This window comes from Verruconis gallopava (assembly GCF_000836295.1).
Source record: "Verruconis gallopava strain CBS 43764 unplaced genomic scaffold supercont1.28, whole genome shotgun sequence".
Classification (NCBI taxonomy): domain Eukaryota; kingdom Fungi; phylum Ascomycota; class Dothideomycetes; order Venturiales; family Sympoventuriaceae; genus Verruconis; species Verruconis gallopava.
In genome coordinates this window covers 192,622-206,388 of record NW_015622164.1, presented here as the reverse complement: position 1 = coordinate 206,388, position 13,767 = coordinate 192,622, and the positions used below count along the sequence as shown (strand labels likewise).

The 13,767-nt window shown below is 53.8% G+C and overlaps 4 protein-coding genes across 7 annotated transcripts; 2 read left to right on the top strand and 2 right to left on the bottom strand.

Moving 5' to 3' along the window:
- Positions 1–255: 255 nt before the first annotated feature.
- Positions 256–2,941, bottom strand: PV09_07299 (uncharacterized protein). Its single transcript, XM_016361053.1, has 3 exons — positions 2,464–2,941; positions 2,253–2,411; positions 256–2,197 (listed from the first exon to the last, which is right to left on the bottom strand). Exons 1-3 carry the CDS (start codon positions 2,655–2,657, stop codon positions 529–531), a joined length of 2,022 nt encoding a protein of 673 aa, XP_016211129.1. The 5' UTR covers positions 2,658–2,941; the 3' UTR covers positions 256–528.
- On the top strand, positions 2,933–7,292 carry PV09_07298. 4 transcript variants are annotated; one of them, XM_016361050.1, is made up of 4 exons: positions 2,933–3,037; positions 3,109–4,327; positions 4,382–5,026; positions 5,072–7,292. In XM_016361050.1, the coding sequence occupies exons 3-4, from the start codon at positions 4,666–4,668 to the stop codon at positions 7,204–7,206; spliced, it is 2,496 nt and encodes an 831-aa protein (XP_016211126.1). In that variant the 5' UTR covers positions 2,933–3,037; positions 3,109–4,327; positions 4,382–4,665; the 3' UTR covers positions 7,207–7,292. The 4 variants fall into 4 exon arrangements, with proteins under 4 accessions (XP_016211126.1, XP_016211127.1, XP_016211128.1 ...); XM_016361051.1 differs by having other exon boundaries at positions 2,933–4,327; positions 5,072–5,092; positions 5,162–7,292; XM_016361052.1 differs by having other exon boundaries at positions 2,933–4,327; positions 5,162–7,292.
- PV09_07297 (uncharacterized protein) lies at positions 7,180–8,397 on the bottom strand. Its single transcript, XM_016361048.1, has one exon. The coding sequence runs from the start codon at positions 8,177–8,179 to the stop codon at positions 7,868–7,870; it is 312 nt and encodes a 103-aa protein (XP_016211124.1). The 5' UTR covers positions 8,180–8,397; the 3' UTR covers positions 7,180–7,867.
- A 1,664-nt stretch (positions 8,398–10,061) lies between these two features.
- On the top strand, positions 10,062–13,149 carry PV09_07296 (uncharacterized protein). The gene has a single exon (XM_016361047.1). The coding sequence runs from the start codon at positions 10,880–10,882 to the stop codon at positions 12,461–12,463; it is 1,584 nt and encodes a 527-aa protein (XP_016211123.1). The 5' UTR covers positions 10,062–10,879; the 3' UTR covers positions 12,464–13,149.
- Positions 13,150–13,767: the final 618 nt, after the last annotated feature.

Here is a 13,767-nt window from a genome sequence, read left to right as displayed (position 1 = left end):
AACACAGCACATGGCCGCAAAGTTAGCCGTGTCTCCATAACTAGAGCTTCCTAAACCGGAATAAGATGGCGAGAGTTCCTCCAATACGGTAGTCGTTCTTCTTCAAAAGGCGTAGGGGACAAACTCCGCGTTCAGTCGTTGGCTGACACCACCGGTGAGCCATTATGCGACACTTGCTGATTTGAAAACTTGCAGATCCACCGCTGGGCCAGGGATTACAGGTCATCGCCTTCTTTGTAGTTCTTGATATTAACCGACTGATTCAAGCAGGTTTAGCTAGTAGTTTTAAGGTTCAACTTGGACTGTAGGTCTACGGCTACTGCACGTGACGCTGAAGCGGACGTGCGCCTCCTGCCTGGTAGAGTATTTCTTTGCAACGCGTCCAAAGACTCGAACGAAAGAAAGTTATGCCGTAATTGAAGCTTTGTTGATACTCGTGCGTTTTGCATTCTTCAGGTAATAGCCGCTACCACCTCTAGAGCGACAGGAGGTGTTCTCAGATCCAGTGCCAAACATAGGAGCTTAATTCTAACGTTTGAACTCATCGATCATACGTCTCGTCATATCATCTCTAACCCATTCCTCTATTCTGGCTACAACATCACCGACGAGCTTCTCGTATGTGTCACTGAGGAAGAACAGGCCCGTGTGAGCACTAACCTCGTCGTGGCCGTCCATACAGACACGAACCCATAGTGGGTCACGCTCACCGTTAATCTTCTTTGGCAAGATGCAGAACTTCCGGTCCTTTTTGACCTCCCCTCCTGCCTTCTGTACTGCTGGTAATTTTTGTTTCTCTTCAGTTGGAATCATGGCCAAGTGATCCAACGACATTTGGTTTGAATCACATGTGGAAGGCCCCGATTCACGTAGACTCTCTGTTTCCGCTGTTCCGCCCTTCAATCTTTCAGTTTGTAGCAGTTCTCCTTCTGTAGAATTGGATTTTTTAATGGCTAAAGCCATTTCTTGATCGAGAGCCGGAGAATCTTGACATGCTTTTGTACGCTCCTCTTTATGCTTCGCGATGGCTAGCCTTCTAAGCTTGTCCTCGAGTTCTTTTCGATCTCTAATTGCCTCTTCTCGATCTGCCAGAGCCTGTCTATATGCTCGAAGTTGACGATCATTCTCTTTGCAGATAATTTTTCGAGCTTCTTCGTCCGGGTATGGTGTCAGGTCCACGAGCATTGGTTCTATGGGAGGGGGAGGCAAAGGCGGCAGATTTGGCATTTGAACATGGACACTGGTCGTAGAGGAATCAATTTCAAAGCTTTCTTGATGACCAGAATTGAAAGCTGCAGCTGTAGTGGCCTCTCCGACGGGCGATCTCAAGTCAAGGCCGCCTTTATAAATATCAGAGCTTCCCACGTGCTCTTCTACAGATATACACTGACTGAGGGACAAGGACTGTGAGTTTACAGACTGAGTTGATAGACTACTGCTGTGAAGCGATTGCCCGAGAGGCGTTATAGAGCACAAGTGCGGGTCGCACGGCGACCTAGACCTGGATCTCGATCTAGATCTGGATTTTTCTCTTTTTTTTCGCCCGGTACTAGCAGTGTAGTAGTTGACAAAACGTAACCGGGGCGGATCCTCGCTTTGACCTGCGAGTCTTTTCCGAACGGTGACGTCTTCATCCTCCAATGCACGAATCTTTGTGTATCTCGAACGGAGGGCCGAATAATCGGCCATTGCGCCTCCGAACTCCATATGTGATTTAACAAGCTGTTTGGTGGCCTTGCGTAGGTTGTCTGAATGCTTGTTCACGAAATGCACGGCATTTTGCCAACCTCTTCGAACCGGCAGAATCACATCGTTGGCGAACTTAGGATTGAAATTTGGATCTGTTGGTGGTGAAAAAAGAGTATCCTGGAGACTCGGTCTATTGGAACTCTCAGTGCTTAGGCTATCCGCTGTGATGCTGGACACAGTAGAAAGGGTACTGCCATCAGCATCGTGCAAAGGCTCCGTTGGCTGTGGCGCAGTTTGGAACACACTTCCGAGACCAGTGCCGACAACGCCAGGATGCATTCCCAAGTACGGAACATCGAAGTTGATGTTGCCAATGATGCGATGGCGAAACGTGTGACCTGCAGTGATTGTATCTGCGGGCAAAAGCTCGACTTCGGTAGCAACCAAGCCACCCATTGAATGGCTTAGCAAGATGACATCTGTATCTGCGCTTTCGTGAGGGCTCAACCTTAGTTCCCATGTCAGATGTTTGCTTTTGGCAACTCGAGGCGTCTCGCACTCACCATTTACTGAAGTCTTCTGCAACTTGCTCAATGGTTCTTCGCGACCGATAGCGAGGATAGATCTTTGTGTGAACCACATGACTGTCCGCTAATGTGATGGTTACAAGATTGTGTACATGGGCTGGAAAGCTTCTGAACGACGTCTCTGTTCCCATGAATCTACCGAAAATCAGCTCAGCTCCACCATGATGAATCACAGAAACAGGTTTACCCATGGATATAAATCAACAACAAGGTGCGCTTCTCGACTGTGTAAGGCTCTTGAGGCAGCAATGACTGCGTCGACGACCTTCTTGGATCGTCTGATGATGGGAGAAGAGCGGAAGAGGAGTAGTTGCCTGATTGGGACGTGGTCGTCCTGGGGTGCCGTGGTGGCAGCGGTGGCACGCCAGGAGTCGACGCCATTGTACCTATGTCGCTGGAGGGCTGAGCAGAGAGCAGAAAGATTTTCTGCAAAGCATGCTGAAACACAAGCTGGTCAAAGGTGTACGCGAGGAACCGGCGAAGTGATCAGATCGGGTTGCCAAACACCTGCCAGAGTGCTGTCAAAGAGCAGCGTGTTTGTGCCTCGTTTCTTGTCGCTTGGCGATCTTTTCTGCCACGCAAGAGTGGCGCAGCCCGCGTGGTGACGAGATTCAGCAAGGTCACAACGCTGGACAGCCACTACTCCAACGGCACGCCTTCACGACTCGCTTCTCCGCTCGCGCAGCACTCCACAAGATCAGATGCGATTGCTGGCTCATCTATTCTCGGGCCCGGGGTTCATCTGTTCGGGATTTACGACGGTAAGAGGAGCAACATCGATGATCTCAAAACATTGCCTCCACTAGTTCTAGTAGCTCAGCTTTCTTGTTAGACCTTCCCGGCTCGGTTGCGTACCCTTGGAGCGATCAGAACGGCGTCGACAAGAAAAGCATCACGGCTGCTACCCAAATGCTTTGGCCGCTCTACGGAAGCTACTGAATCCTGCAAGCTCGTACCAAGCGAAAGACAGTGCTCGGTCTTTTGCTCGTTGAATTCTTTCACGATCACCGCATGGGCAACGACGGAAGAGAGCGCAGTGCTGTGTTCAAACAGCCGGCATGCGCAACGTCAACCGTTTCACGAGAATTGACTGAAGCGTCGCTATAGAGTACTTCATTCTCTGTCGCGTGCTTACTGTTCACACTTTTGAGCTTCGAATATCGCTCCAGCACGTTACGATTCAGATGCATGCGCTATCGCTTGAAGACACGCAAGGCAGCTACAGGAGATGGCCAACGCCTCATGGTCTTCCTCTCCGTCCAGGCTCGTACGGCGGAGATGATGAGCTTCCTCATCGACGCAGGGATTGACGCGACCAACTGCAGGCTATAGGGAGACAAGAAGCCTACACCGAGAATTTGCGCGTTCTGATTGGTCGGCCCGGCTGTAAGCGAGTAATTGCATCGTTAAAACATGTGCTGGAATTCTTCTGGAATGCCCTCAATGCTGAATGTGCCTGCAAAACAACCACAAGGTTTCTACGCGTGTGCAACGAGATCAAGAAGGTTATGCGCAGAACAAACTATCAACAATGCGTAGCCAGCCGTCCATGTTGTGGGGGCACCAAAACTTCAAAGGCCTGTGCGGAATCCGCATAGCTGAAGTTGACATGCCCTACGGCTAACTCATTTCTGCACTGATGGCTCGTGCAGTCACGATGGCTCGGCATAGCATGGGTGCAATGATTGAAATGAAGAACGAGGATCTAATGGTAGATCCTATGGGCGGGCTGCCGTTTTCCTAACAGCAACAAAAAGCACGAGCTGCCTTCGTCAAGTCGTCGTTCTGTCCATTCTCTTCTTTGGTGCTCGTCGTTTTGTGAGAAGTTTTATCACTGGCGGGTTCCTACCGCTCTATAGTCCGGCCCGGTTAATCTACCTGGAACCAGGAACGAGCCGAAGCACATCGTTCCCCAGAGCTAGACAGCTCTTGCTAAACAACGATTCGCTCCCCGCGCAAACGGCTGTGTGAATCGAGTTCTGTCCTAGCCATCTGACCCGAGATCGTCGCATAAGCGTTTGCAGGTCTCATGTACACCCGCTAGACTGTGAGTGAGTATTGAAGCGCCTCGGTCAGGAATGTCGACATGCTCACACACTCGCTAGAACCGCGACTACGATACATAATCGCCAGGCCGACATTCGGCTGTCCATTCATTTTCATTTCAAATTAGCTTTCTTGGGACGGGCCGAAGTTCATTCCTCTTAATTCATTTTCTTGAAACAAGAGCGCCTGACCACTCACTTCCTCAAGGCTGTACTTGGTTGCTGGGATCTGCTGTGTGAGGGTCGCTTTCACATGTTTCACTCGACGTCACTTTTAGAGCAGCTTGAGTCTTGGGCTGTCTAATCTTTTAGAAATTTACTTTCTTCCCTTTAACGGTAGCGGCATGATTGCTCCGGCAGATGGCCGGCAGTGGGTGAAGCGGCAAGTACAGGAGCCAGTCCAAGACCATGAGCAATGGGCGACCAGGAGAGCCGAGATTGAAGCTGCAGTCATTGCAAAGCGACAACTCGGCTTCGAGATAACTCTGGGCAACGCGGTTTTTTCGATCGGACTGAACTCCAATGGTCTACCTGCCTTCACCGTCACCGAGGCTGTCTCGCCAACGACGAAAGCCACTACCACCGCCGCCAATACTCCGGTAGACACGAGTGCAGCTGCGCCGGTGCAAACGACTGCTGCAAATACGCCTCAGCAAACAGCAACGACGCCTGTAGAAACTAATACTCCTGTCAACACCGCAACTGGTATGTCAAAGTTTCACATACTCTGTAGAGTGCTAATTTAGCTAGCTAATACCGGCGCTGCTACGGGTACAGCTGCCTTAACTTCTGACTCTTCACACTCTCAAAAAATCTCTGCTGATTCATCCGCTGCTATAGTCAACACGGCGAGCGGTAACACGGTTCTGCCTACAAGCCCTCTAGTAACTTTCGGCACATCGACCGGTACTCTTTCAAGTAATCTCTTATCAGTCTCTTCGAAAACTGGAACCATCACAGGCCAGTACACCACAACCGAGATAATTTTTGCAGGCGGCACCCCTGTGACTTCTGTAATGACTATGGGAGCCACCGCTACACAGCAGGCCTCAAAACATTTATCTCCACCTGCCATTGCAGGAGCCGTTGTGGGTGCTGTCGGCGGTACCGCTGCATTGCTTCTTCTCCTTGTTCTTTGTGTGCGATGGAGACGTCACGTCAGAGACAACAAACGTTTGTCGCGGGGTGGCGAGTCCGTCAGGGCATTACATACGGGCCCTGCGCCAATGATGGCCCATAATTCTGCGAGATTCACGAATATATTCCCCCAAGGCAGGGCTGTGGCAGTGGACGACGACGCTTCTTCATCAAGGATGGCCTTTCTGCCTGCTGGAGCGGCAGGCTTCCTCAACCGCGCTTCTGGCAGCCCTCTGCGCAGCGACTCGCCGTCTCAACAAGTTCAGAATAGTGACGCAGCTCGCCCAATGAGTTTGCAAAACGCTGCAGAACATTCGGCTCCAAAACTACCGGTTCCGCCTTTACCAACTGCAAACACTTCAAAAACGTCGGGCGAAGTACAGTTTTTGGCTGCGGATGCGTCGACTTGGCTTAACAGGAATTCCAACGCCCCTGTGCAGGCTGGTGATACATCTGCATCTCCTATGGGGCCAGTTCTCGCTGTTTCGCACAGTGCGTCTACACGATCGTTACCATCCCAGACTGGAGCGGCACCTAACAATGGAGAGGTGGCATTCTTACCAGCGCAGGCTTCTGTGTTTCTCAATCGCAGTTCAGTGGCGCCGGATCGGTCTACTCAGCCAGGTTCTGATCCAGCAGCAACAGCATCAAATAGTTCAGCGCACTCCCTAGCATTGCCAACCGAGCCCGTACCAGGCAATGGTCAAGTGTCATTCTTGCCTGCGGATGCTTCGGGATTCCTCAACCGCCATTCGAGCGTGCCGACACAGCCCTCTGGCCCAGGTAGTCAAATGGGGTCACTTCCTTCTGCAACGGTAGGGGCAAGTTCCACTCCGTCTGTATCTTCACAAGCGGTTGGCAACGCCGACAACAGCCAGGTGACATACTTGCCTGCAGACGCGTCTGGGTTCTTAAATCGAAACTCTACAATGCCTCCAAACGTCGAGTCGCCTAATGAACAGACTTCTGCGAGCGGAAACGAGCCTACGTTCCAAAAAATCTCTGGATACAAAGTTCCCTCTCAGTTTGATTCCATGGGAGCAATGGGTCCGTCCAGCGTCAGCTTCTCAGGTGCGGCTGCTAGCCTGGCAATTCCCACCCCAGCACACATGATAGAAAGGGATTCAGCGGGAACATCTTCAAATCACTCTATCAACAACAATTCTGAGTGGTTCGGCTCCGATGCTCACGACAGCAGGATCATGCCTGCCGCTGCCGTTGCCGCTGCTGCTGCCATGTCCCGTCCGCCTGTCTCCCCCGAATATCCTAGCTTCGACGGCAGCAAGAACGACAAAAACAACAGCGAAGTCGATAACTATCTCGCTAGTGTCTCGTCGCAGCAAGCTCCCGCTCATCCGTACTCGCAAGACGGACCACAAGAGCACTATTCACCGCCTCAATTCGGCGCATCCTCTGCTCATGCGCCTCCAGACCCGACCTCAGCGCGTACCGTCTCGCACCAGGACTTCGGCTCCCAAACGGCCTACCCATCCGGACCAGCTCACGTGTCCGACGTAGGGGCAGCACCACAGCCTTCTTCGGCGCCGGGACATGAGTACAACGCGGGCTGGGGAGAGCCAGCGACAAGACAGCAGTGGCCGGACGCAGACATTGACGGTCGCAGCTGGTACCAGCCTAATTCGCCGGATATGATGACAAGCGGAAGCGGCGGCCAAGTGATGAGTTGGCCGAAGCCTCCAGATGTCGATTGGGATCGGCCACGGGTGAGGCCGAAGGACGCGTTTTAGAAACGATTGTGTGACTCTACCTTATAGTCGTGCATTAATTGTACATACAGATACCTCTGGCTAATGGATAAAGCTTTAAACCCTCCCCACACCCTTTCCCCCATTTTTTTTTAACTTTTGCAACGAGCACTTTCCTGTCATCCTCATCTCGGCATTTTTGGCTTTGTTTAAGTTTTATATTTTTTTTTTGTCTTTCATCTTGGGAATCCGACCCTGTGCGGTAGGCCGAACGAGCCCTTCGACGTGCGCGTTCTCTCCTTGATTGACGATACGTAAGGCTGACGTTGTTTTTGCATTTCCTCGACTGTGTCTGAAGAGCCCGAGATCGAAGGATATACCTACCTCACCGTCTCTCCTGGGCACACTGCACAGGAAGGTCGACACGAGGGACGGCGTTTTGGATTCGACAAACCCTTTGGACTTGATGTGATTTGATAGTCATCTTCGCACCCGTAACACGAAGAAAAAAAAAGGCTTATCTCAACGACGGTCACAAGTTTTGTCCGGGGTCGAAGATGATAATTGGAGGGTGCCAAAAAGCCTTTTAGAACGAGACAAGGTGGTCTTTTTTGGCGGGATGTAGAGGGGGCCTTCTGCATGGAGCGTGCGTTCTGAGAGCTGGTCTGCTTAGCTCAACTTTTTTTTTCTCGATTTACACAACTTAGCTGTGTTTCATCATGTCACTGATTAAGACTTGGCTTAGTTCATGGTGCATTTTACCCGTAGCGTGATAGTACAGCACTATGCTAAAACGATAAATCTGGGGCAGCTGAACAAGACAGCGGAGCACCTGACCGTGGTTGCACACAGGGGGTCTTGTTGCGATTCCGGAACACGAGTATTCTAGTGGATCTCGACCGGATTGATGGTGAAGACGGTGGTTTGCAATCCGCCCTGGCCTTTTGGCTGACATGTCATTCTCAAGGAGTGACGATGGTCCTAATGATAACTGCATGTTGCCCGAGGCGTGCATACAGCCTTACCACCTGAATACGTGGCATCGACGCCCGACAGTACCGCCACGAGGCTACTGTCAAGCGATGCGTCGATTGTGGCTGGGCGGAAGAAGAGGTGCATAACTTAGGCAGCACTGTCGCCTTTTCAACGACTCAGCCAGAACATGTTCTTGTTCGTCGTCTTTTGAGGCAAGTTTGGCTTTCGCAGCGAAATGACGAGGCGGGACAGATGGCTTTGGGTGACGGCAAGCTCGGCTGCGGAACGGTCCTTCGCGGACCAGAATTCCCACCTCCCATGCTCAATACCACACGTCCAAGGTCAGCGTGTCCAGATGCATCGAGCTGGTGGAACGATGAATCGAATCGATTTCTCGATGGTCATGAGCTTTCGTGGCACCATCGTCAAATGGCCCACCAGTTGGCACGTGCTCCAAGTCGTCATCGTACCTCGAGTATCGTTCGTCGTGACCCCGTTAATACCCACAATAAATGGCACCATTGTGCAGTTGCATTGTTCATCGTACCTGCACGGCGCAGTATCTGGGCACACTTGACGGCGCTTCGAACCGCTGTAGACGCCTGAGCCGTGCTGTGCTGTGTCAGCCCCGCACTCGCCCAGCACACCCATCTGTACTTTTGCAAGAGCAAGTGCGGGTACCAACCAATGGATCTCAAGATTCCGGCGACAATCATTGCCCAAAGAGAGATGTTGTCGCTGAGTTGGTCACTTTCCTCGCCCATCCTTGCTTCTCGTGGTCGACTCGCGGACGATGCTTCGGAGATTTCCAAAGCCAAAACATCAACGAGGTCGAGAACAAGGTCGCGAAGACGGCAGATCAAAGACGGACAGGCGAGCCGCGATTTCTCGAAACAAATGCGGGAGTCGAGGGTTGCCGCATCGTCAGCATCACAGAGCCAAGGCGCATACACGCGAGTAATTCGGGACACTGGGTCGCGGCGAGAAGAGCACCTTCTAGTCCGATGCGCGCAATACAGCCTCCGCGGCTGGCCTGGAGCGCCGGCGGGGCGGTTCGAGACACAGGAATTGAATGCATGGAGAGAGAACGTTCTGGTGACTGTGACGGAAGACGATCCCGGCTGCAGCATCACCAGGTGCGCGAGAGACCGTCACAGAGGCAAAACATCGAGACGTCCAACCCGGACGTGGGCTCTCGAGTGCGGACAGGTTTGACGGACTGGGCCCATGAGGCAGTCATTGGCCCACGGCGCCTCCAAGCGCTGCGGGCCCCCACCACCAAGACATGTGTCGCCCTGAAGGGCAGAAAAAGGTAAGAATGGGCAGCCAACCAGGACAGACTCGAGCGGTTGAGGAGTCCAAGGCTAGATCGCAGTTTGTCCGTTGGCTGGGGACCGGAAGGGTGTGCGTCCGCCTACAAGAGGCGGGTCTGTTCTGTGGAGTGCCAGCGGTGCCGCCTCGAGACATTTTCCACCCAGTCGCAACAGTGGCATGGACGGAAGTGCATTAGCCTCGTGTGCTAAGACGAATCGCCCTCACGAGTGACGACGGGTCTCAGGCCGGCGCTGGGCCAGAAGCAGATACGCCGCCATTTGCTCGATCATCGCCGTGGGTCGAAAGTCTTAAAGAAGCGAGCCTCGCGGCCGGCGGATGCACGACGACGCGCTTTGCTGATTCCAGGAACGAGACTCGCAACCTGTTGGGCGGGCTGGCGAGCGTTTCTTTGCACGCTCTTCCTTTACTTCTCGCGCTCCTGTGCTTCGCGCCTGTTGCGACCGCGATCGCCGGCCCAGAGACGGTGGGCAGCGTCCGATCCTCGGCCCCGACCCAGGAAGCCGTTCCTTCAGCGCCCGCTGTGGTCGGCTCCCTTCTGCCTTGCGAGAGCGTGAGCTGGTGCGTGAGCCGGTGCGTGAGCTGGCGCCGCCGATGCTGGTGCCGGGTGCTGGGTGCTTGTGCTGACTGACGTATTGGCTGTAGCCGCGACCAGCTCGGCCGACGGGCCCCGCTGTCGGAGCCGCGACCTGCGCTGCACCACTGCTGCATTCTGCGCCGCCGCGCTGCTGCTCCCCCCGACTGGGTGCGGGTGGACTCGCGGACGGGACCCGCAGACCGCCTGTCCTGCTGCTGCAACCCGCCATTCCTCATCCATCCCCCATCCCTCCTCCCTCTCTTCCCTCCCCGTCCACCCACGCATTCATTCATTCCCTCATCCTTCCCCTTCTCACTCTGCTCGGCTCGCTTGCTTGGGCCGGAGAGGCGTCCTCCACTGCCGCGGTCTTCGAGATCTCGCTTCGCTTTGCATTCTTGCCATTCTCAGCTCGAACCTACTAGAACACCCTTTTCGGCAGCGTTCGCCACCGACCGCTGCCTTCAGTCGCCGAAGCGTTCGACCTGCTCCAAATGGAAGTCTGATGCTTCCAGCCAACCACGAGAGCCAGAGCGGAGACCCCCATCGTCCGATTTTTATCCCCTTTCCTCATTACCAAAGCTTCTCCAGTGCTTTTTAATCACTCTCGCCATATCAGTCTGCGGAATCTTCATAGCCTCAGCAGCTGTGTGCCGTGACCCAGACACTTGCGCAGCTCAGCGTCACCTTATATTAATGCCACCTTGCTTATCCTTTGGCTGGACCATTGACTTTCGCCACGGCTAAATCAACAAGATTCCCGTCTCCCTTCGCTGAGCAACTCAGCGCCCATACGTCCGGTCCCTTGTTCAGCAGAGGGATCTTTGAACCAACATGGACTCGCCGATACCTCCAGACCCATACCTAGCACTCGGCGTACCCAAGAACGCTGATGGCGACGCGATCAAGAAGGCCTACCGGAAGTTGGCGCTCAAGCTGCATCCTGACAAATGCACAGACGAGTCGCAGAAGGCCGCAAGGACGGACGAATTCACCAAGATCCAGCAGGCGTACGACATACTCGGAGACGATGAAAAACGGCGCAAGTATGACGCCCAGGTACGTTTGGCGGAGCTGCGAAGGCAGAACATGGAGCTGCGCAGTGCCGCAGCCGCATCCCAGCGACCGGATATGAGATACAACGTTCGCATGTCGGCACCACGAGAGACTTCGTACAGCACCAGTCGAACCGCCCCTCCACCGCAGCCAAAGGCTACCTACGAGCAGCCGTCGCCCAGGCCTCGGTACTATGATGACGACTACGATGCCACTCGTGGTTCCACACGAAAAGCAAACTTCATGGACGACTATACCTACGTTAAGCGACCCTCGCCGCGAGAAGAGAAACGCGAAAAGATGCGAGTCCACGTTGAACTTCGCGACGAGGAGCGACGACGCGATGCCAAAAGACGCGATGCAGAAGTTCGCGAATCGAGGTCGTCGAAATACACGCGAGACGAGTACGAGGAAGATCGTCGCAGAAGAGATTACGACGACATGAGGCGGAAGACGGATGCCTACGAGAGCCACAGCAGCTCAACCGAGCGCATCATTGAGGAACGTATGCGAGACGCACAGAGGCACATGGAAAGACAAGCCGCTGCCAGGCCAAGTATTTCCCGACGCGAGTCAACCCGTCAAGTGCCTCCCTACAGAGAACCCGAAGTTCGCCGCTCAGCGGCTCCTCCCAAGGACAAGGATCGCGCACGTGAGACCAGGAGAACTTCGCCCAGCAAGGATGAGAGGCGACGAACGACAGAGCACGCCGACCCGTACGAGAGACGCGTCCCCAACCTTTCGTCCCACTCCTCCGCACCTCCCGTTGTTGAAAGCATGCCGCCACCGCCACCGAGGACCTACAGTTCAACCAATGTCGAGTCGCGGAAGAAGGCCAAGGATCCGTCGCCACCACCAACCTTGTCGAGGTCAAACACGGACACCACGGGGACAGCCTCGGCAGGCTTCTCAGCCGCGTATCACTATGGTGACGAGCGCGCTGCGCCACATATGTCCTACTCAAACGGGCATCGCACGGTCCTACGGGAGCCCACCACGTACGCACGTCGCAGTGAGTCGTCGCCTGTCCAGCCATCAAAAGGTGCCGTCAAGATGAAGGGTCTAGACCCTAAGTCAGTTAAGCGAACGGCATATTCTATCGCACCCGGAGTAGGCGCTATTCCAGTCGTAGAGCCTGCGTCCAAGAGCAGTAGTCGTCCCCGCGTCAGTGAGCGTGATAGAGACTATTCCTATGATCGCTCGCGCCCGCAGTTCTTCGGCGAGTACGGCGCAGGCACTGTTGACCCACGCTACGCTCACCCCTCGCCGGAATTTGACGGTGCGACCTACCACCGCCAACCTTCCCGCCCCCGTGATTTAGAAAGGGCGTCTTATACGCAGCATTCAACTTATGTGTATTGATTTATCCCTTTTATGAGTCGGATTATAACGACCCCCCAATTTCGCATATGAGCGCATCTCTTTACGGCGGAGGATTTTTCCCACCAGAAAAAAAACGTGGCATACATATCTCTCTATGTTGACCACGGCTTGATGACCATAAAATACTTTAGAAAAACACCCATACTTTGTGATTCTTTGTATACCATTCGCTTTTGATTTCCAAGCTCACGATTTTCCTCTGGGTGGCGTTTCAGGGCGGTCCGCTTGCTTCCGGGAGTTTTTGGTGTGGGGAGGAGCCCGTCGAGTACTTCTTGGCATGGCGAGACAAGTATCACTTGGAAGAGCTCGTTCGTCTTGTGGCATATGGGAAGTGGAGAAGTGTTTGTTTCTCTTTGCACGGCATTTGGATTGTATTGGGATTTGGGATCGGGACGGGACAGGAAGCTAAGGATGCGAAGCACATCCCGTCAGGAGCCGTATCCTTTTGGAGAACTCTTACGTCCGGAAGAAACTTTGTATGAAGTAGAATCATGAACCATTGATGGCCTTGGTATGGTGTGGGAACAAAGGCCAAATGGGTCAGCTCGCAGGAGTTTGAACCATCGACACCCGCCATATCCGTATATTCTCATGACGCCTGATGCAGTGCGCGCCTGGGCGATACGTCTTTAATGATGACGAAATAGTAGAACCCTTTTAAATGATTCCCCTTGGCTTCTTTCTCACAGGTCCTCAATTCTTCCGTCTACTACGTACAAGACTCGCCCAACGTCTGACCATCTCCATGGCTGGACAAAACTCAACATGACATATCGACCTCGTTGGAGCTCAAGAGTCCGCAAATCATTGTCAGACCCGTTCCATGCATTGAGGTTCAGGCCAAGTGAACATCCAGGCCATTGACACATGCGTTTCGCGGTTTCCACGGCATCCTTCACATGTCTTTGTGCGAAGGTTTCGCAACACCTACCCACCCACCCACACACACACAGACGTACAGCTTGGAGTGCTCGTGTACGTTTGCCAGCAACAGCAAGCCAAACACCCATCTCCTCGACACTCATCAGCGCGCCGCAAGAATCTTTCCACCGCGCCACCGCAGCATTCCCGGGCGCGCATCCGGCGCCTGAACAAGCAGCGCCAACGCCGCCGTCAAGTCTTCTGCCCCGCCTTCGCGCGGTCTCGAGTTTCAATGCCGCGCGCGGCCGGCTGGTTTCCCGCACGACGCAATCGACGAGGAGGACGTCGGGCACGACTCGAGAGAGAGGCCCGCGGTCGCAGCGTGCGGTCCGTTCCGAAGCCAAACAAACCTCGTCGTTGTC

Bases quoted from the DNA above. Each gene is read 5' to 3' on its own strand.
- PV09_07299 (XM_016361053.1), bottom strand. From the start codon at position 2,657: ATGGCGTCGACTCCTGGCGTGCCACCGCTGCCACCACGGCACCCCAGG. The intron at 2,412-2,463 runs GTAAACCTGTTT...GATTTTCGGTAG, and splicing joins TTGTTGATTTATATCCATGG to ATTCATGGGAACAGAGACGT. The intron at 2,198-2,252 runs GTGAGTGCGAGA...ATGGGAACTAAG, and splicing joins GCAGAAGACTTCAGTAAATG to GTTGAGCCCTCACGAAAGCG.
- PV09_07298 (XM_016361050.1), top strand. From the start codon at position 4,666: ATGATTGCTCCGGCAGATGGCCGGCAGTGGGTGAAGCGGCAAGTACAG. The intron at 5,027-5,071 runs GTATGTCAAAGT...TAATTTAGCTAG, and splicing joins TCCTGTCAACACCGCAACTG to CTAATACCGGCGCTGCTACG.
- PV09_07297 (XM_016361048.1), bottom strand. From the start codon at position 8,179: ATGCACGCCTCGGGCAACATGCAGTTATCATTAGGACCATCGTCACTC.
- PV09_07296 (XM_016361047.1), top strand. From the start codon at position 10,880: ATGGACTCGCCGATACCTCCAGACCCATACCTAGCACTCGGCGTACCC.